General features: G+C 41.2%; 1 protein-coding gene across 1 annotated transcript in view; it reads left to right on the top strand.

Moving 5' to 3' along the window:
* gab2.S (GRB2 associated binding protein 2 S homeolog) overlaps positions 1-22,572 on the top strand; it is a 93,828-nt gene extending 71,256 nt beyond the window's left edge. Inside the window, exons 3-10 of the mRNA XM_018250375.2 lie at positions 3,197-3,440; positions 4,488-5,056; positions 10,834-10,928; positions 11,372-11,648; positions 14,491-14,581; positions 15,870-15,972; positions 17,080-17,205; positions 20,989-22,572. Of these exons, the coding sequence (XP_018105864.1) occupies positions 3,197-3,440; positions 4,488-5,056; positions 10,834-10,928; positions 11,372-11,648; positions 14,491-14,581; positions 15,870-15,972; positions 17,080-17,205; positions 20,989-21,132 (1,649 nt within the window). The 3' untranslated portion in view covers positions 21,133-22,572. The remainder of the gene's footprint in view (positions 1-3,196; positions 3,441-4,487; positions 5,057-10,833; positions 10,929-11,371; positions 11,649-14,490; positions 14,582-15,869; positions 15,973-17,079; positions 17,206-20,988) is intronic.
* Positions 22,573-23,100: the final 528 nt, after the last annotated feature.

The following is a 23,100-nucleotide window of genomic DNA, read 5'->3' as shown; positions in this document are numbered from 1 at the left end:
CTGGACCTGGATTTGTCTGGATAATGGATCTTTCCTCGAGTACAGCCTCATTGAAAAGAATACAGTCCGTCTACTCCTGCGCTCCCCTGCGGCTGAACGCATGAAGGTATGGTACCTGTTATCCAGAATGTTCGGGACCTGGATTTGTCCAAGTAATGGATCTTTCCTTAATTAGATTCTTCATACCCTAAGCGTAGGACTATATGGACCTTTTCAGGGATCCGACACGCTGCAACATAAAAGGCAGGCATCGTATTGCATGCAACGGAAATAAGGTAAGTAATGGAAATGTTGGATGAAGTCGCAGCGTTGATCCGACGCAACACGACACCAACAGTCGTGTCGCATTGGATCAACGCTGCAACACCATCCGACAATGCATTCACTTACCTTATTTCCGCCGCATGGGATTTGTTGCCCATGTAGTCCTACCCTAAGTCTACTAGAAAATCATGTAAACAGTAAATACATCCAATAGGCTGGTTTTGTCTCCAATAAGGATTAATTATATCTTAGTTGGGATCAAGTACAAGCTACTGTTTTATTATTACAGAGAGAAAGTAAATTGGTTTTAAAAATTTGGATTATTTGTATTAAATGGAGTCTGTGGACGACAGCCTTTCTGAGGTTTTCTGGATAACCTGTACTGGACAGTTGCTTACAATCATTTGCTTTCTTCATGCACAATTTCATATTTGGTTTCAGACTAATTAATAAATGTTTTAAAAACTGGGGGCTGTACTGCACCCTCCCTAGCATATATGGTGTATCAGCTTCTGCCCGTATAAAGGAGACGTCACGTGCATTATTTCTGCTCAACAGACAGCCACTTGCAATTCCGTCTTCAGACACCATGGAGAAAATATTCTACTATAGAGAGAGAATTGTTCATTCAATTCCAAATTACATCCGGAGGCTGATTCACATCCACACTGATGTATAAATCATCCAAAATATAGTTTGTGCATTATAGTGTATCCAGCTTGCAGGCCATGGAGTAGATCCGTTCCGTAGGGGTACAGGTATGGGATCCGTTATCCAGAAACCCGTTATTCAGAAAGCACCGAATTACGGAAAGGCCATATCCCATAGACTCCATTTTTATCGAATAATTCAAATTTTTTAAAAACGATTTCCTTTTTCTGTGTAATAATAAAACAGGAGCTTGTACTTGATCCCAACTAAGATATAATTAATCCTTATTGGAAGCAAAAGCAGTTTATTGGGTTTATTTCATTTTCAAATAATTATTTAATAAACTTAAGGCATATAGATCCAATTTATGGGAAAAAACCCTTATCCAGAAAACCCCAGGTCCAGAGCATTCTGGATTACAGGTCCCATACCTGTTCCTGTTTTATGGCTTCATGTATATTTTATCCTACTTTCCCTTCGTTGCACAGCAGCTGTATATATTAAATAAAACAAGATTATTTCTATCTGAATGCCAGTAAAGCTTCAATAGAACCTACATATACGCGCAAGATGACTGTGAGTCATTTTAATGAATACGTCGGCAGTAAACGCCTTGCTTCTCGGGGAGCTCTCTTTTGTTGTGGAAGATTGGTTTATTTGTGCAGTAGGGACACTGTCGTGGTATAAAGCCAAAGCTGTTTTCTTTTCGTTAAAGTGATTCAGATTTGTTTAAAGAGCCGTTGCATCTGGGCTTTGTTTCTGCTCTTGTCTTTCCCACTCTTCTGCTTTATTCCAGTAAAATCCCGACTAGAAGCAGCGGTGCCCATAGTAGGAACCTGGGGTGCATTGAATAAAAGTGTCTAATTGTGTAACTGTTTTTTGTAAAATGCAATACAAACTGTTCACTGTAATTGCCTCTTAAAGGAGAACTAAACCCTAAAAGTAAATGTGGATAAAAATGGCATATTTTATATAGTGAACTTATTTGCACGAGGCTAAAGTTTCAGCTTGTCAATAGCAGCAATGATCCAGGACTTCAAACTTGTCACAGGGGGTCACCATCTTGGAAAGTGTCTGTGACACTCACATGCTCAGTGGGCTCTGATTGGCTGTTGAGAAGCTAAGCTTAGGGCTCGTCACTAATTATCCAGCAGAAAATGAGCTTCCCTGGCTGTAATATAAGCTGATGCTACAGGTTTGCTGATTATTAAATTCTGATGCTAATTGCACTGGTTTCTGTGCTGCCATGTAGTAATTATCTGTATTAATAACTAATCAGCCTTATATTGTTACATTTCTATTCTATGTGTACTGTATATTGTGAGTGGGTCCCTAAGCTCAGTAAGTGACAGGAGCACAGAGCATGTGCAGTGAATCAGCAGAAAAGAAGATGGGGAGCTACTGGGGCATCTTTGGAGACACAGATCTTTATTGCTAAAGGGCTGTGGTTGCCTTGGGCTGGTACAGAAGCACAAAACATCATGTACAACATTTCTACCTACTTCTTTAGATAGGCTTTAGTTCTCATTTATAAGGGCAAATGAAAAGGGAAGAGGGTTTAGCCCCATTTTAGCCAACAGAGTATGCCAAGAGTAGTTTCAGATTTGATGGCCTAATTTACACTGCAAGTGCGGTGTGCAAACTTCAGTTTAGTTGACCAAATTTTTTTACTCACTGCAGCCTTTTCTCCCATAATTCCAGCTGTATTGGGACCAACATGGCAGTTGCTTTGGTGCAATTGAATTCTATCCTTCAAAAACACACTATAAAGTCCAAATGACGCGTGTGCCTGATTCTTTATGTGCATGTTTACTGCACTGAGACTTCCAACATTGGCAGTGTAAAGATTAACAGGCCTCATTGGCACCGGGCAACCAAATACTGATGTGCAAGGTGTCGTTTTGGACCCATGTACCATTAAGAATGGCGTCAATTCATGCAACGACTGCAGCAATACTATCACAACCCCAATTGCACTTTCTCCCATAAATGAGGCCTATGTATTACTAATCTTGCCTTCAGTAAGTTTCAGATAGAAGGATATTTGTGACTTTTGAGACCCTTTCTGTTAACCACAAATTTTAAGTCCTAAACTTGGCAGATGCCAAGCGTCACATGATATGGGGATCAATGGTGGATGTTCATAAACAAGGCTGAAGGATTTCTAAAAGGAGCAGACTATGTGTCGGCACACACAGCATAGTTTGTTTATGGTTAGGTTGCTTATTTATGATGTACAATATTCGGTAAATTTACTGCTCTTTACTTGATTCCATTGCAGATTCGTTAAGGAATATCCAGTCTCTGAGACACAGCTCCAGGTCTTCTCCGGCAGAGTTCAACAACTCCACTCACCACCTTCTCAGGGAGAGAAAGTCTTCGGCACCTTCCCATTCCAGTCAGCCAACACTGTTTACATTCGAGTCTCCTTCCAACCATGCTCACCAAACAGCATTATCCACCAGTGCACCTCAGGACTACCTGTTCCTGCACCAATGCATGAGCCAAAAATCCGAGACCATGCGGTAAGAAGCACCACAGTAACTGAGAGGCCATTATCTGGAAGTGGGTGGTCTATAGACCATTTAACCATTGTCTTGACCAGTGATCTTCTGCATGTGGCCTCCTTCAGTGAAAACGAAGGACAACATTGTTCTGGAAAACTGTTGGTCACTCCCTGTCTTGTTCTCCAGTTTACAGCTTGTTGACAAGGAAGTGTTCTTCTACTGCCAAATAAATAAATATATATTTAAAGTAAAAAAAATGTTGCAAAGGTTTACAAATTAACAGGGGAACTTTAGAGTGGCAGAAGCCAGTGTGATATTGCCCTTAGAGAAGACACAAATGTGGAGATACTGATCAGAGACATCTGATGATAAGAGAGGAAGTGAGAGAACCATAAAAATCTTGGTAGGAGACAGTAAAACACTATATAAATTAGAGCACAGATAAAGATCAGAGACAATATACAGATAAGGGAGATAAGCAACCATAAAGACTATATAGGCACAGAGCACAAATGGATGCGCAGGGAGCAATGAAGGAAGAACTGACCATAAACCATAGTATAAAATATCTAGGTCAATACTGAGAATGTGCGGTAAACAAAATATTTCTTCTGTGATTATGGAATTGCTGTTGAGAACCATGGATTTGAGATCCATAAATGAGCAATGTATGAAGACAAGTGTTCATCACATTATACTACATAGTAGTTGAGGTTTTTGCCCATGTGCACCTGCCTTACCTCAAAAAAGGCTTTAAAAAGACAATCAGACCAGACCATGGATTAACTTTATACTGATCCGACCGTATCTTGAAGCTTTCAAATGTGTTTGCTAGCCCAACCACTTTAGGGAGAGAACTTGACAGCTCTCACTGTAAAATAAAATTAAAAAGTTTGCTCCTAATCTCCTTCTTCTGTCCAGTAGAAGGTCCTACAGCTAAATAAAGCAGATTATACTATGATTCCCTTATACCTAATTATTTTATTCCCCCTTCCCCCGAGCTCCTCTGTTGTAAGCAACCCCATCTTGGGCAGCCTTGACATTAAAGTTTGTTTGTTTTTCTAGAAGCGCCAGTTTTTCTCAAGCCACGAGGTCCTCCTTTTTTATGAGAAGCGACTCAGCTGTCCAGAAGTTGGTCCAGGGCTACGGACATTGCTTGAATGGGATCAGCGGACAAGTGCATGGCTTTTATAGTTTACCCAAGCCGAGCAGGCTTAGTTCTGAGTTTAGGGACAGTGCCTACGACCTGCCAAGAAGCTTTGGCTCAGACACCGCCACTAAGTCAAGCCTTACAGGACTGGAATCGGAAAACGAGGATGTTTACTGCTACAAAACTCCCAGCAATGCTCTGTGTAAAGAGTTTAGGGAACTGTCAACGGATTCCATTGATCTCCCTGGGACTCCTTTCTCGGTGTATCAGATCCCAAGAACATTCACTCTAGACAAGAACCACAATGCTCTGGGTCTTGCCTCCAATGATTTCCATTCCACACCTCCTCCCCGTCCCCCTAAGCCAGGACAGGCAGAGACACTATGGGGCAGCCCACAGCATCATCATAATGGTGATAATATGTCAGTGGTCAATCTTCCTAGGAGGAACACTTTACCAGCCATGGAGAATAAGCGTCATCGAGGTACGACTGGGTTTTGCAATCTTTGATAATACTTATCCATGCAACGCAATTGCTCCATCCCAAACTGGCAAATACACATCATAAATCATTTTAGTCAGTGGTATCCATAACTGATAACTCTTAATATTCATTCTCTGTAGACTAGTGGTTTTAGGACTTATTGGCAGAAGGACCCTTTGAGGTCCAGCGCAAATCAGTTCTAGACATAGAAACATTTTGGCGATGGTTTGAAGAATATCTAGGACCGCTCCAAATCCTAAAAAGCTGGGTTTCCAGGTGTATCTAGGAGAGGGAAAGTATATTCTCTTCAAATCTTACCTTTTCTGAACTGGCTTCTCCTTCACCAAGACCATTACTGCTCTGGGCCTGGGTTAGTGGCCTGGGAGTAATAATTCAGTAACAGATAGAGGCAGAATTTACAGTGACTGATGCTCGTTAAATTCTTGCTGTTTTTTTTTTTTTATAGTAACTTTTTATTGAGGTTTCATTAACAACAAGGAGGAAGGAAGGAAGGAAGAAGAAGGTAGACATGAAAGGATATAAAGGACATTTCTCAGTAGACTTATTTAGTCGTTGTTGCGGGTGAATCCAACCAAGGAGACCATATTTTATCGAATTTCTGTGGACAACCTCTGGCAATATACGTTAACTTATAAAGTTCCAGCTGGGAATTAATAAGATTAATCAATTTTTTAAGTGTAGGAGGTGTTGGTCCCATCCAGTGTAGGGCTGCTGTTTTCCTGGCATAGAACAAAAGAGCTCTCATCAATAATCTCAAGTGGATTCTTGGTACCAGAGCATCCGTTGCGCCCAGTAGGCAGGTCGCTGGGTTCAATACTTGTGGTAGAGTAAATTCGTCGGCTAAAAACTGCATTACGTTTTTCTAAAATTTCTGTATAACTGGACAATACCATATGAGGTGTATGAAATCTGCATCCGGTGAATTGCACCGGGGACATCTGGAATGCTCTAGGCGACCCATAAGTTGTAGTTTTTTTGGTGTCAAGTATGTTTGATGTATAATTTTAAATTGAATGAGCCTGTCTCTTGTACTGATAAGAGGAAGATAGAGGCTGTCTTCTAATTCTTCCCAATCATCGGGATCTAAGTAAACTCCACTACTTTCCCACTTAAAGGGATACTCTCATGGGAAAAAAAAAAATTTTTCAAAATGAATCAGTTAATAGTGCTGCTCCAGCAGAATTCTGCACTGAAATCCATTTCTCAAAAGAGCAAACAGATTTTTTTATATTCAATTTTGAAATCTGACATGGGGCTAGACATATTGTCAATTTCCCAGCTGCCCCTGGTCATGTGACTTGTGCCTGCACTTTAGGAGAGAAATGCTTTTTGGCAGACTGTTGTTTTTCCTTCTCAATGTAACTGAATGTGTCTCAGTGAGACATGGGTTTTTACTATTGAGTGTTGTTCTTAGATCTACCAGGCAGCTGTTATCTTGTGTTAGGGAGCTGCTATCTGGTTACCTTCCCATTGTTCTTTTGTTTGGCTGCTGGGGGGGAAAGGGAGGGGGGTGATATCACTCCAACTTGCAGTAGAGCAGTAAAGAGTGATTGAAGTTTATAAGAGCACAAGTCACATGACTTGGGGCAGCTGGGAAATTGACAAAATGTCTAGAACCATGCCAGATTTCAAAATTGAATATAAAAAAATCTGTTTGCTCCTTTGAGAAAATGTTGTTTTTTTCCCATGACAGTATCCCTTTAAGTTTGACCCTGGGTCTGGGGTCATATTTTTGAGATGCAATGTGTGTTTATGTTTTGGATACTAGTTTCTGTTTCCCTGGTGGGCTTATTATAGTTTCTACAGTTATTTGTTGTATTTTGGGTGGGGTGATGTGAAATTGCGTGTGGTATAAATGTTGCAGTTGCAGGTATCTATACACCGACAGATCTGACAATTCCGGAATTTGTTTTAAAAAAGTTTTAAAATTGCCCGTCTGTGTTACATGTTGCAGTTGCTTGACTCCAGCTCTTGCCCAGATGCCCCTCCTGTAAATTTTGCTTAGTGAGAAAATTCTTGCCGTTTTTAATGCCCCCGCTTAGAGAGAGCTTAAAAACAGGATTAATTAGATACATCTGCTTTACATACGTGGATGTTCCCTTTCTCTTGAGAAAAAAATGCTTTTTATTCTGTAAAAATATGAAATTGTCCCTACATTGCAGCCATGTGGCTTTGGTCGTGTTTTATTCTGAGACTTCAACAGGCAATGGATAACCACAAGAGTAACAAGAATGTTGATTCATTCATTTATATTAATGAGTCAAAAATAGACTTCTAGAAATGTCCTTTTTTTTTAAACAAAGATTCCTGGTCCCCAAATATGGGAAAGTTATGGAAAGTGATAAGGAAGGTTGTGGGCAGCTAGACTGAGAGGCAATGGCAGTTTAGGGAAAGATACAATTGGGTCAGTTATTTCCATAAGATGCACCCAAAGGCAAAATGAAATGATGGTAGAGTGACCCTTTATTCAAACAATGTGGGTGGGGCTAGAATATTATTACTAATGGAAGCTTACATGGAGCAGGGATTTGGGGGAGCATTTGGCTTGGTTGGAGTCTACCTACAGCCTAGTAGGTTACCAGGCCACGAGGTCTTTAAAGGAGAACTAAACCCTAAAAATGAATGTGGCTAAAAATGGCATATTTTATATAGTGAACTTATTGCACGAGGCTAAAGTTTCAGCTTGTCAATAGCAGCAATGATCCAGGACTTCAAACTTGTCACAGGGGGTCACCATCTTGGAAAGTGTCTGTGACACTCACATGCTCAGTGGGCTCTGATTGGCTGTTGAGAAGCTAAGCTTAGGGCTCGTCACTAATTATCCAGCAGAAAATGAGCTTCCCCTGTAATATAAGCTGATGCTACAGGTTTGCTGATTATTAAATTCTGATGCTAATTGCACTGGTTTCTGTGCTGCCATGTAGTAATTATGTGTATTAATTACTAATCAGCCTTATATTGTGACATTTCTATTCTATGTGTTCTGTATATTGTGAGTGGGTCCCTAAGCTCAGTAAGTGACAGCAGCACAGAGCATGTGCAGTGAATCAGCAGAAAAGAAGATGGGGAGCTACTGGGGCATCTTTGGAGACACAGATCTTTACTGCTAAAGGGCTGTGGTTGCCTTGGGCTGGTACTAGGGTTGCCACCTTTTCTGGAAAAAAATAGTGGCCTTTCTATATTTTTGTGTTTTTTTTCCTATAAATAACATTGGCATCAAGCAACATTTTTACTGGCCAGGCCGGTAAAATAACGGCCAGGTGGCAACCCTAGCTGGTACAGAAGCACAAAACATAATGGATAACAATTTTTAGCTACTTCTTTAGTTAGGCTTTAGTTCTCCTTTAATTCAAGCAGTGAAATAAGTGCTGCGATGATTAGATGGAAGAAACAGGGCTGGGGTCCTTAGTCCAAGATAAATTGTGAGATGAAATTGACACAAGAAGGAAGGGAAAGACATAAACAACCCCTTGGGGACAAAAAGGCTTTATAGAATAGTAATAAAGACGCCGTCATAAGAGCTGTGCCCATGTGGCTCATAAATTGCACTAAATGTGGCCCCGCTGACTAAGTAATTGCAATAAGAGAGACACGAGAAACAGCCTCACCCAGACAGATGCACAGTCTATTGGCATCATTGTGGCCCGTTGTTAACAAAAACGACATGTATGCGCTGATACAGTTCCTGACTTACTGCAAGGGAGTGAAAAGATGTCAGAATCTCTTCAACAGGCATGGGGATCCATTTTCCGGAAACCTCCTATCCACAAAGCTTCAAATTATGGAAAGGCTGCCTCCCATAGACTCCATTATAATCAAATAATTCAAATTTTAAAAAATGATTTCCTTTTTTTCTGTAATAATAAAACAGTAACTTGTACTTGATCCCAAATAAGATATAATTAATCCTTATTGGAGGCAAAACCAGCCTATTGGGTTTATTTAATGTTTATATGATTTTCTAATAGACTTAAGGTATGAAGATCCAAATTACGGAAAGATCCCGTCCCTTCTCCGGTCCCCCCCCCAGGTCCCGAGTATTCTGGATAACCGGTCCTATAACTGAATATAGAAAACATATTTTTATTACTAGACTGTATAATGGCATGGAAGTTTCTGTGCACTTCCCTCAGTCGGGGGATTCAGATGGTCCATGAGTTGGGCAGGGAGGTGGCATTTACAGTGGCAGATTTTCCTGCACAGGATCCAGTAGAACCCAGAAATTACAGTGATTTGACTGCACTGCTGTTACTTTCGTGTCAACATCAATAACACTTTTTGGGATACTGAGAGCAAAGATATATGATTGGCTGCTGGCAGGGCTAGAGCCAGTGTCAGGCAACAGAGTGGCGCATCCTGGTGGGGAGGGGACCGCAATTTAGCGACTGGTGGGGTTGGGTAAGAGAGCAAGGCACTTGCAGAGTTAACCAAGCAATGGGCAGAGACAGGGAGGTGCCAGAAAGCGAGGAGGTTGGATGGCCAGACACAAGGCCTTCAGCACCAATATAATTTGGCCCAGCAGTGCCCGTCGGTAAAGGCATCAATAAAGTTTAGCACCTCAAATCAGCCCCAGTGTGTGTGTTTGAGTTTTGTGTCTCATCAGTGTGTGGGGTGTGTGTCATTTGTGTGTGTGTCTCATCTGTGTGTGTCTTATGTGTGTGTGTCTCATTGGTGTGTGTGTGAGTTTTGTTATGTGTGTGTGTCTCACTGGTGTGTGTGTCTCATTGGTGTGTGTGTGTCTCGTGTGTGTGTGTCTCATTGGTGTGTGTGTGTCTCGTGTGTGTGTGTCTCATTGGTGTGTGTGTCTTATGTGTGTGTCTCATGTTTGTGTGTCTCACCGGTGTGCGTGTGTTTCATCGTTGTGTGTGTCTTATCGATGTGTGTGTCTCGTTGTGTGTGTGTCTCATGATTATGTGTGTCTCATTGGTGTGTGTGTGTCTCATCAGTGTGTGGGGTGTATGTGTGTGTCTCATCTGTGTGTGTCTCATCATTGTGTGTGTGTCTCATTGGTGTGTGTGTGTCTCATTAGTGTGTGGGGTGTATGTGTGTGTCTCATCTGTGTGTGTCTCATCATTGTGTGTGTGTGTCTCATTGGTGTGTGTGTGTCTCATTGGTGTGTGTGTCTGTCTCATATGTGTGTATCTCATTGGTATGTGTGTCTCATTGTGTGTGTCTTATCGGTGTGTGTGTGTGTCTCATTGGTGTGTGTGTCTCATTGGTGTGTATGTGTCTCATCGTTGTGTGTGTGTGTGTGTCTCATTGTTGTGTGTGTGTCTCATTGGTGTGTATGTGTCTCATCGGTGTGTATGTGTCTCTCATTGGTGTATGTGTCTCATCAGTGCAAGTGGCCACCCACATTCTACAATGAGCCATTATAAAGTGGAGACATTAACATATATCATGGGCAAATGATATCTTTGATTTTTTGCCCCCCTCAGCACACACACACACACACACATTGTATTCTGTTTAGTGTTGCACCAAATCCTTTATTTTTAGTAGATTTGGTAAGTTCCAATCCAAACCCTAATTTGCGTAAATTAGGGAAATGAAGGGAAAAGAGGAAAGAAAATATAAAAAATTTGTTTTGTGACGAAAAGTCACATGATTTTTTTTGGGTTTGGATCCGGCCAGGCACTTGGGTTCGGCCAAATCCAAAACCTGCTGAAAAAAGGCAGACTCCTGAATTAAATCCTGAATTCTGTGTATCCCTAATTGTGTCGCAATTTAATCGAATTCCCTTGTTTGTACGGCAGCTTCTTCCTGTGAAGCCTACGACTTCCCTCAGCTTGGGGACCTCAGCGCGGAGCAGTCTGTGGAGTCGGTACACGATGGTTTCAACTCGTATCTGGTGAGTCAGTTGGGCAACAAGGTCCCAAAGAGAAGCTCCATAACAATCCTAGTTCTTTATTCTCTCTCCCTTATTATACTCCTATTATTTATAAAGGATTATGAACCCCCTCTCTACATAGTATAAGGCAACTGGATTTACTCTGACACATTACCAACCCCCGGCCGTGGATCCCCTCCAGTTTCTTTATACAGTGAAACCTCCGTTTTACAGCCACTGATATTTATGTTTTCCCGCATTTTACAACATTTTTTTGTCCCACCAATATATAAAGCCTAATGTATTTCCCTGTTTTTACATTTTCCTGGATTTTGCACAATTAAGGTGAGGCTTCTACTGTATTTAATCAATGGGGGGGGGGTAAATTAGCCGTTATCTACTTGACTTTTTGCTTGAAATATTATTTGCTCTACATTATTAATGAGAAAAACTCATCTTTTCAGCAAACTAAATCCTCGCTTGTGCGGTCAGACAGTGCTGATTCTGAGGATAACTATGTTCCCATGAACCCCGGCTCCTCGTCTCAGTTTAATGTGGAGAAACTGAATGACAATGCTCAGAGCGCCTACCTCCCTATGAGCCCCGGCCCCCACCTGGCTTTTTCCTCTAACTCACTTCCTGCCCGCAAAGGAAGTACCACCTCATTGTGTCCCAGGCCAACCCGAGTGAGCGATATCCAACCCCCGCCTGTGAACCGGAACCTGAAGCCAGATAGAAAATGTAAGTCCTAGAATAATTACAGGCCTGGTATATACTCACTGACCATATAAAGGCACAAGGCTGCAGGCTGTGTATTATAAGGGATAATGAACCCCCTACTGTAAATGATAAGGATATTAGAAGTCACTGAGGGGTTGTTCTGTGACCATATAAAGGCACAAGGCTGCAGACTGAGTTATACATGGAACTCTGAGTATCACTCATGTATTATAAGGGATAATGTACCCCCTACTGTAAATGATAAGGATATTAGAAGTCACTGGGGGGTTGTTCTGTGACCATATAAAGGCACAAGGCTGCAGGCTGAGTTATACAGGGAACTCTGAGTATCACTCATGTATTATAAGGGATAATGTACCCCCTACTGTAAATGATAAGGATATTAGAAGTCACTGAGGGGTTGTTCTGTGACCATATAAAGGCACAAGGCTGCAGGCTGAGTTATACAGGGAACTCTGAGTATCACTCATGTATTATAAGGGATAATGTACCCCCTACTGTAAATGATAAGGATATTAGAAGTCACTGAGGGGTTCTGTGACCATATAAAGGCACAAGGCTGCAGGCTGAGTTATACAGGGAACTCTGAGTATCACTTGTGTATTATAAGGGATAATGTACCCCCTACTATAAATGATAAGGATATTAGAAGTCACTGAGGGGTTCTGTGTCCATATAAAGGCACAAGCTGCAGGCTAAGTTATACAGGGAACTCTGAGTATCACTCATGTATTATAAGGGATAATGTACCCCTACTGTAAATGATAAGGATATTAGAAGTCACTGATGTGATCAATAAGCTTTGTTTAGACAGGTGTCAAAAACATGTCTACCTGCTCATCCTACTTTTCTGTGCTATTGTTGCATTGTTTTATCTGAAAAAAAGCCAATCACTTACTGGTTGTGACGGGTTACTGCCCACTGTTGATAAATAAGCCCTACTATCTCCTTGTAACTATTGTTTACAATGTACTAAAAGTTAATCTTTAGGTTATCGGCTCATTAACAATGTGACTCACTCTTCTGTAGAGAAGCTTTACTTTAAACAAATTGCCAGTGGCTTACAAAGGACTTGGCAATATTCAAGTGTTTAAGTTAATGTTCCTAGAATCCAGGATGGTTGGAGTACACCCACTAGCACTAGTACTGTATTTGCAAAGCTTAGTCCAGTTTAACTGGGCCCTTATTGCTGATTTTCTCAGACTAATTTTTGGCAGATATAGTACCAATAAGAGCAGAGCTAATGTATTTCCAATATTTCAAAAGGTTTACCAATCACAGCCTGGCAATTAAAGGCCTGTAAGTCTGACATCTGTAGTGGGGAAGTCACTTGAAGGCCTGAAGACAATTGAAATTCACTATTATAAATGTATGATTAAATACCTGGAATTCATAAATATGCAGCAACATATTGGAACACGTTTTTGGACTATCGAGGCCAATGGGGTTAATCACCGGCTAGTATACTAGAGCATGGGTTACATTTAAGGCAGGGCCTTTGCAAAATGGAAGAAATGAAGGTGCAGTGTAGTATTACTACAACTCCCACAGGCTTCTGTGCTTTAACCAATAAAGAAATGGGCGCCAGGAGGTTCTTGCAGTCAAACAGAACAAACAGACAAATGATCCACAGGTTACTTACATCAGTAAAGAGGCATTTGCAGAATATATAGGCACACGGCTCAGACAGTATATCAGAGGCAGATGTAGGTGCATTCCCTGAGGATGTAGTCAAGGCAGTACAGCACCTCCAGGCAGAAATACCTCACACGTGGTCTGGATCTCACCCGATCCACTGTGTCCCTTCACTGTAGGCAAATCTTACAGCCTGGGAAGCTACTCTCTGCTACACCTCCTTGATGGAGCACAAAGTTGCTCTTTCTATCTTCCCTCACTGTCTTAAGGTGGCCATACAAGGAGAGATCCACTCATTTGGCGATGTCGCCAAACAAGCGAATCTCTCCCCGATATGCCCAACTTGAGGTGGGCAATATAGGGCTGATCCGATCGTGGGCTCTAGGGCCCAATGATCAAATCCTAACAATGGGTAACGGGCGGTTGGATCATGGGACCACATCAACAAACAGATGTGGCCGCGATCCGACAGGATTTTTAGTCCTGTCCAATTGACATCTGGCCGACTTTCGGCCAGATATCGATCGCGGAAGCCGTTAGAGGGCCCCATACACAGGCCATTAAGCTGCCGATTCGGCCTGTTGGCAGCTTTTATCTGCCCGTGTATGGCCACCTTTACTCTCCTAGAGAGTCTATAACAATTATATTCCTGCCACTCACTAGCCTCATTCATGCAGTCCCTGTTCCCCGACCTCCACACTAGAGGTTCAGGTACCTCTAGGGCACATGGATTTACTGGGCCTTGTTGTACCCAGGCTTCCGGAAAACTAAGGATGCACTGAATCCAGGATTCAGCCAGGATTCAGCCAAACCAAATCCTAATTTGTATATGCAAGCTAGTACAGCAGCTAGGGAGATCAGGAAATGTAGGGATTTAAAGCCATAGGGGCACATTAACCCTATGGATCCGTACAATATTATATACTCTTAATTATCTCCGTTATGAATAGTGGCAGAACTATTGAGGTGGTAGGGGGTGCAACTGCCATGCTGGTGGTACAAAGATGGGCAGAGTGCAAGTTTGTACCGAGTCCTCCAAAATTCTTTATTGTAGGGGGGCAGAGCACATAGTAGAGGTGCTTTTTTATACTGTACTATACCCCCATCACACCCCTCTCTTTTCTTGATGAAGCCTTGTTCTGTATGATTTCCAGCGCAACATGAATACTGACTACTGAACTGAATATTCTGTTCCTCTCATTTGCAGCCAAGCCCACGCCACTGGACCTGAGGGGTTCCACAATAATCGATGAGCTTCCTTTCAAGTCCCCAGTCACCCGGTCCTGGAGCCGACAGCCGTGAGTTCCTTTTGCTCATTAACTTCACAAGGATTGATGGGACTGCCCGTGTGCATTTCTCTTTGCTGCCAGTAGGGGCAGTATTACATTGCACCACTAACTCCCCTGTCCACTCTTTCCTGCTGGTGCCACGAGAGTTTGTGAGGGTGCAACTGTGGGGTTTTCCGACTATAATTCTGGAAAGAACTGGGGGGGGGGGGGTTTGTGTGACTGTGTGTGATTTTCTGGTTGGCAATTTTTTTTTAATTTCGGGGGTGGCGGGGCTAGGGAAGCTGGTGAAAGTTTACAATCCTAATTGTAGGTCATTATATATATATATATATATATATATATATATATATATATATACAATATCAAAACAGGGGGTTGTGGGAGCACTCTAAAGGCTTTAAAGTATATATATAAGTATAATAAATGCTATTGCATTCCCTGTTTTGGGAGCATTTATTATGCTTATATATATACTTTAAAGCCTTTAGAGTGCTCCCACATCCCTCCTGTTTTGATATTGTATGTATATATATATATATATACACAAACACTCGCACTCTGATCCAGTCTTGGAGATACTGTGGGTGCTGGGTCAAAGCTTTAGCATACAATCATTGGATAAGGACCCGCACTCCAATGTTTCGTGAAAAAAAGGTTTTTATTTCAACTTGTGCATTTTTTTTTTTTAATATATATATATATATTTTTTTTAATATATATATATATTATTTTTATATATATTATTTTATATATATATATATATTTTATATATATATTTTATATATATATTTTATATATATATATATATATTTTATATATATATATTTTATATATATATATTTATATATATATATTTTATATATATATATATATATTTATATATATATTTATATATATATTTTATATATATATATATTTATATATATTATTTTATATATATATATTATTTTTTATATATATATTATTTTTATATATATATATTATTTATATATATATATATTATTTATATATATATATATATATATATTATTTTTATATATATCTATATATATATATATATTATGTGTATATATATATATATATATATTATTTATATATATTATTTTATATATATATATATATATATATATAAAAATGACCTACAATTAGGTTTGTAAACTTTCACCACCTTCTCTAGCCCCCCACTCCTAAAAATAAAAAAAAAATTGTCAACCAGAAAATCACACACATATATATATATATTATTGTTATCAAACCTTTGTTTAGCAGATATAATGCAAGACGTACGTTTTTTTAGGCATTCTATGAAGTCCAGCTCGTCCCAGTACTGCCGCCCAGTGTCCGCTCAGAGTATTACAAGCACCAGCTCAGGAGACAGCGAGGAGAATTACGTAGCCATGGTGAGTTACCCTTTACTTTTATGGACATGGGGGAGGGGGCATTTTAAAGGTACATATAAATATGCATGGGCTATAAATACAGTTGCCCATAAAGCCCTGTGTACAGACAGGTGATTATGATTGACAGCTGGGACCATATATAGCCTTAGCGATGCCTCATAAATGAACAATGCTGAGACTCCTTGTTTTATAGCTTCAACAGACTTTTTATATTCATTGTGTTTTATAATGTAATATTGTTTTATAATGGAAACATCTTACAGTCATGCTATAGGTATGAGAACCTAATGGTTTGGCTTCTTTAGCTTTGTTTGTCTGTAGGTAGCCAACCTTGGCTCATTGCCTCTCAGCCCATTTTAATTTTCACATGAGAATGTTGTCAGGGCCAATCGGTACATTAGAATTGTCCCATAAAGAGACCAGCCTGTAGCCAATCACATTATTGGAATCTTTAGAATAGTTGACTAGTTTCTTGTGCCCCTGAACTTTCCCTTTTGTAGCTGAACCCAATTGTTTAAATCCTTGTCTTTATATCCCCCCAGCTCATGTTGCTCTCCCAGATCATTACTATTACATAGCTGGGGTAGGGTCATGCAAGGCTGATCATTTCTTCTAAATAAATGGGATTCACATGCAATCGTCCCATGAGAGTCATTTTCCCTTCCCACGTCCTCATGTTGGTCCCCATATTGGGCCAAATCCGCAGCCCTCCTGCAGTATATACTGAAAATATCTGGGGTGCACAAGAAACCAGCCTTGAGAATGAATCCTGCGCACCCCTCTACCCCACCCCTAGGGATTTGGCTGTATGTTGTGTGAGCAGTCTGACCAATCAGAATGGGCCTTTCTATGTGTGTCATCATAAAGAAATGGCATATGTCAATATAAACAACAGTAAGTGGTATATTATCCCCTATTCAATGTGTTTTGATGTCATCAGTTGCTTAGTGATGTCATTGTATTACATGACTGAATGTGCAGTTACAATACAGGCTTGCCCAGACAGAGAGATATAGAATTTGTATTTTTGTTTTTCATTTTTATCTAACTTTCCTTTGCAAACAAAATCACATTTTTAATTCTTCAACCTTATTTTTGTTGTTTCAGCAAAACCCAGTATCTGCATCTCCTGGAACCAGCGGATCCAACAGTCCAGCTCAGAAGAAGAGCACGGGAAGTGTGGATTACCTGGCCCTCGATTTCCACCCTGCTTCTCCCAGTCCCCACAGGAAGGTAACTAAGCAATCTTTGCAATGGCTGCTGGGGGGGTACACTATTTGAGGATCCTGAAAGATGCAACAATGTGCCTTCTGGGTTGTTAAATGGATGGATTGTGCTGGGAATGAATGTGGTTTGGGTGATCTTAGATGGAGTTTTGGCATAATGGGTCTTGGTTGGGTGGTTTATCAGTGTAACTTCACTTATATTCTACTACACATAGATTTCACATATATTCTACTTCAGGGGTCCCCAACCTTTTTTACCTGTGAGCCACTTCAAGGAAGTTGTCAGGAGAAAGAAAGAGGCTGCTCTGATGTTCTTCTGCTTAGGAAAGATTTGAGAAAGGCTTCTAATTTGTTTCCTAAGCAGAAGAACATCAGAGCAGGCTCTTTCTTTCTCCTGACAACTTCCTTGACTACTTGATGGTCAGACTAGTGGGAAACTGACCAGCAGGTGGCGCTGTTGGAACAAAATGCATTCCTATTAACGGTACAGATTTCCCTTAAAGGGCACCAATGACCAAAATAATTTACTAAGTAAATACACTATGTGAAAGTTCAAGAAATCCGATTTTTAAAACAGTTAGAATTGTTTGTATAATGTAAATGATCAGCTCACTATTCCTTCTGCAAGATCTCCCCTATCTCCCCTGCAGGTCTAGCTGAGGCAGCCATCTTGGATTTCACTGGCTCCTCCTACCTATATCTTCCCAGCCAACTGCAGCTCTGAAATCTCGCACATGCTCAGTTGAAATTCCTTGTTGCTTATCAACCCTTCTAAGCTATTTTCAAATCAGCCAAACCTGTGTGTTAGCTGCTGTTCAGTAGTGCTGCCACCTGCTGGAAGTTACTGTGTGTCCTTCATTTGCATAATGACTTTACCAGCAGGGGACAAGATAGGGAAATCTCCTGATACTTCTAGTGGAGGAGTTTACTAAAACAAGGCATTCTGGGTAGAATACTCAAAGCAGTGTTACAATCTGAGCATGCTCCTGAAATTTGCATATTAGAGTCTCTATTATAGTCACAGTATGGCCTCCCTCAGTGAAAGAACCCATTTAACAAAGTAAGGGATTTTTTTATAACCTGCAGTTTTTTCAAAAAACTATATATGTAGTTTGATTAAACGTGTTTAGCTTGTGCTAGACAGATTGTTAAAATGTGTTTGATTTTGGCTGTGATAGGTGCCCTTTAATATCTTGGAATGAAAAAAATAAATAATGAATGTTCATTGCAAAAGTGCTTAGAATAGCCCCCTCATCAATTTTACACTGATATATTTTAAAGGTTTACTTATCCTTTAATTGAATTCTTTTTCCAGGAAGTGTGTGACTCTGAGCACCAGGGGTCCTGGGATCGTTCAGTTCATGTAGGGGGGGGGGGCTTCATCCAAGAACATTAGCAGCCTTTATTGATTGGGAGAGCAGAATCATTTCAGGACAGAGTCCCATATGTTTGGCTGTAAATAGAATTGATGCTGCTGGGTTGAGTGACCTTCATCAAGGTCGCCTTGATAACCAGCAGCAATTCATCTAACTGAAAGGAACTGCAGACTCTTACTGTAAATGCGTCTGGGGGAGGCTTAAGCGCAGCTCATGCCTGTAATATATACGAGCTGCACTGCTGTCACACATGCAGCGGCCAATGCTCATTTATATCGTTGGAAGACTCTGCCTACATTTACATTTCTATCCTAGCTTTAGCCACCTTTCTACCGCAATACCAATCATTATACAGGTATGGGACCCGTTATCTAGAATGCTCGGGACCTGGGGTTTTCCGGATAACGGATCTTTCCGTAATTCAGATCTTGATACCTTCAAGTCTACTAGAAAATCATGTAAACATTAAATAAACCCAATAGGCTGGTTTATAAGGATTAATTATATCTTAGTTGGGATCAAGTACAATCTACTATTTTATTATTACACAGAAATAGGAAATCATTTTTAAAAATGTGGATTATTTGGATAAAATGGAGTCTATGGGAGACAGCCTTTCCATAATTCTGAGCTTTCTGGATAACGGGTTTCTAGATAACAGATCCCATACCTGTAAATTGATGGTGCTGGTGTAGAATTACAGCTGCAGCCAAAGCAAGTAATATGGCGGCACCCACTCTTGTATATCCTTGCAAAGAGAACTAGGTTGGACCCACTGGGATACCCCTGCCCTCCTGCTGATGGCCTGATACCTGCAGGGATCTGATGGGAGGCGTCAGCTGGTGGCAGTAGAGGTCCAGGCCCCAGGTACCCCAGACTGACATTCAAAGAGAGAGAATTAATGATGAGCATTTTGGAGATTTTTCATCCTGGGTCTAATTGTAAACTTCTGCTTTATGTTATGTTTTGGTAGCCGAGGATGAGTAGAGTATAACAGTGCTTTATTAGCAGGTTCATGCAGCCATTACACAAAAGTAAGCAACTCTAACACCACAAGCTGTATAGAAAGTATGCACAATATAAGTCTTGAGCACAGTGACATCTACAGGCCATTTGTATAAACAACACACTTTCCAATTAAAATTCCTCTTCCATTTGAACCACACCCAGCCCAACTTCCCTCTGATGATGTCATGGATGGGCGGGATTAGCATCTAGAGAGAATGGGGGCATTATAATTACATCGCCACAAGGGTGAGGCTCTGGGTAAAGTTCCACCTTATACGATCCTGGAGCTCACCCATGGGTGAAAGCGCTTTAATCAGAGTCAAGCTAAAAGCTCCAGCAAGTTGTTTATGAATGTTTTTTAAGGTTATGTGATGGGGGATACCAAAAGCAGTTTGCCTTTAAGTCTGTCTGAGGACACATTAAAAAGGATAAGTAAACCTTTAAAATAAGTGAATGTAAAATTAATGAGTGTGCTATTCTAAGCACTTTTGCAATGAACATTCATTATTTATTATTTTTTCATTCCAAGATATTATGGGATACATGTACTGTTAATATGAAGGAATTTTGTTACAACAGCTCCACCTCCTGGTCAGTTTCCCACCAGTCTGACCACCAAGTAGTCAAGGAAGTTGTCAAGAGAAAGAAAGAGGCTGCTCTGATGTTCTTCTGCTTAGGAAAGATGTGAGAAAGGTTTCTATTTTTTTTCCTAAGCAGAAGAACATCAAAGCAGCTTCTTTCTTTCTCCCGACAACTTCCTTGACTACTTGGTGGTCAGACTGGTGGGAAACTGACCAGCAGGTGGCGCTGTTGTAACAAAATTCATTCATATTAACAGTACATGTATCCCTTAATATCTTGGAATTAAAGAAAAATAAATAATGAATGTTAATTACAAAAGTGCTTAGAATAACACCCCCCATCAATTTTCCACTGACTTATTTTTAAGGTTTACTTATCCTTTTAGGGGTATGACTGTAGAGGAATCCGATCCAGCAACTTCTGGGGGGCCTGGATGCATAGTAGTCCTAGGATTTATATGGGGACCAGTAGAGCACTGTCTAGTCAGTTTATGGAAAATGTCTTTTCGGAGAAGTAAAATAATTTTGCCGTGAGGCTCAATGTCTTTTAGTTATAGCTCTAGGCATGTTCTCGGGGGTCAAATATTGGAGGTGATCCACTTCCTGGAATATGGTTCCTCTGTGTTCTTTTTATCTGCAAGACTACCAACATGACAACTCCTTACTTCCTTTCTGTACAATATGGTTGAATCAGAAGTGTAGAGTATTTGCTGGTGAACAGTCACCCTGCCTGCTTCAACTGATGTAATGTGAAACGTGAGGAGTTAAGAAGACCTTATTAACATTGTTATAACCTCTTCTAAGGCTTTAACTTTTCTTCTTCAGCCTTCTACTTCATCTGCAGCATCTGATGAAAAGGTGGACTACGTCCAAGTGGACAAGGAGAAGACTCAAGCCTTACAGAACACCATGCAGGAGTGGACTGATGTGCGCCAGTCTTCAGAACCAGCCAAGAGCACAAAGCAGTAGTGGACCATACACGCCAACCATCTGGACCATACCAAGCGATGGCCTCCTCTCTTACCAATCGTTCAATGGAATGCTGCTCTGACTCTTTCTTGCATGACTGTTGGACAACATTAGAGTGCATTTTAGGGCTCTGCCTTACGTTGCTGATTGCAACTGTGAGCTTTTGGCACTGAATATGTAGGGAGCGTGGTTGCTGTAGAATGGCGTACGGGACCTGAGCCTCCAGTTGGAGGCCAAAAAATAGAATTAGATTCCTCTGTAACCTAGTGGCACATAAATATATTGATAGAACTAGAAAAAAAAGTCTTATGGTAACAGGTAAATTAGATGGTTTGACATTCGATCATGTTGTGTTTTCCAAGGGGAGCTCAGCTGTGATTTGGTGAATGCCTATATCTATCCAACTGGCTCCTAATGGATCTACCCCTTATAAAGTGCATCCGTGTTCTGGTCTTGTTGCCTGTTCAATGATAATGTTGTACATTGGCACAAAGTAGCCAAAGGATTCCCTTGGATTAAAGATTGTTGGGCTACAACCACCATTCCTGTCCCCCACTATCACCTCTGTTGGGAGGGCATGCTGGGAGTTGTAGCTAGACCAAAGCTGGTGCATCAGATCTCATCTATGCCAAGTTTAATCACGTGTCATACATTTGCCGTTGCTGTTTTAGATGCAGCGAATTCTACCGTCCCCGTTTTAGTCCTATACAGTATTTAAGGTCAGTTTTTAAGGCTCCCATTCCAAGGGCAGGAAACTAGTATTATAAGTGAGTAACATGGGCATCATGAGATGTGGTTCTAAGCACATTGTATGGTTTCCACATTCAAGAAAGTCATGTCCGTTATACAGGCAGTTGCGTTTGACAGAATAAAACATTTGCCCTGTAACCCTTTATAATCGCATGAAAAGTGAGTTTGTCTTAGTCTCTTTACTCAAGTTTTAATTTAAACTGGGAAAAAATTTGGGGGTTTACATTCCCTTGAAAGTAAGTGGGCAGCAATAAATGCAATTTTTAAGATATATTTTTTATCGGATGACAGTTTGCCACCATGGGTGAAACACCTGTTGTTAAGCCATAGTTAGTAAAGTGGTGTCAGCTCCTCCCCCGCACAATTTTATAGTTACAGGCAGTGAAATAAGCGGCAGTTTAATGGGAGGCAGCTACTGGAGCTGGGAGAGCTGGTCTGGCAGGTACCAAGTGTTTCCATGTATGTGGGTTGGACCTGATGATAAACAAACAACATGAGATGCTTTTCCTTTGCTTTAATTGTCAGCTGTCACTTTTCTGAACAATGGGGCCTCGTTGCTGCCTGTGGCAATTAGGGTATTAAAAAGACAGTAACCTTGTTTCTCAGAACTCGTTGGGGGATCTAGGTCCAAGTAATTTAGTATATATATGCAAGTGCATGTGTGTGTATAAAATCAGGGGTTTTTAATTACAAAGTTATGATCACAAAATTGGTAAGCCACCACTCACCCTCCCCTTTGTCACTCTCCCCTCCCACCCCTCTGTCACTCAGCCCTCCCTCCCGTCTGTCACGCTCTCCTCCCCTCTGTCACTCCCCCCCTCACCTCTGTCACTCAGCCCTCCCTCCCGTCTGTCACGCTCTCCTCCCCTCTGTCACTCTCCCCCCCTCACTTCTGTCACTCTTCCGTCCCTTCCCTGTCCTCTGTCACTCTCTCTTCTGCCACTCGCCCTCCCCTCTGTCACTCTCACCTCCCCTCTGTCACTTAGCCCTCCCCTCTGTCACTCTCTCCTCCCCTCTGTCACTCTCTCACCTCTGTCACTCTTCCGTCCCTCCCCTGTCCTCTGTAACTCTCCCCTCTGCCACTCGCCCTCCCCTCTGTCACTCTCTCCTCCCCTCTGTCACTCTCCCCCTCACCTCTGTCACTCTTCCGTCCCTCCCCTGTCCTCTGTCACTCTCCCCTCTGTCATTCTCCCCTCCCCTCTGTCCCTCCCCTGTCCT

Source organism: Xenopus laevis, chromosome 2S, assembly GCF_017654675.1.
Source record: "Xenopus laevis strain J_2021 chromosome 2S, Xenopus_laevis_v10.1, whole genome shotgun sequence".
NCBI lineage: Eukaryota > Metazoa > Chordata > Amphibia > Anura > Pipidae > Xenopus > Xenopus laevis.
Note: the sequence above shows the minus strand (reverse complement) of the source record. Positions and strands in the feature narration are given on the sequence as shown.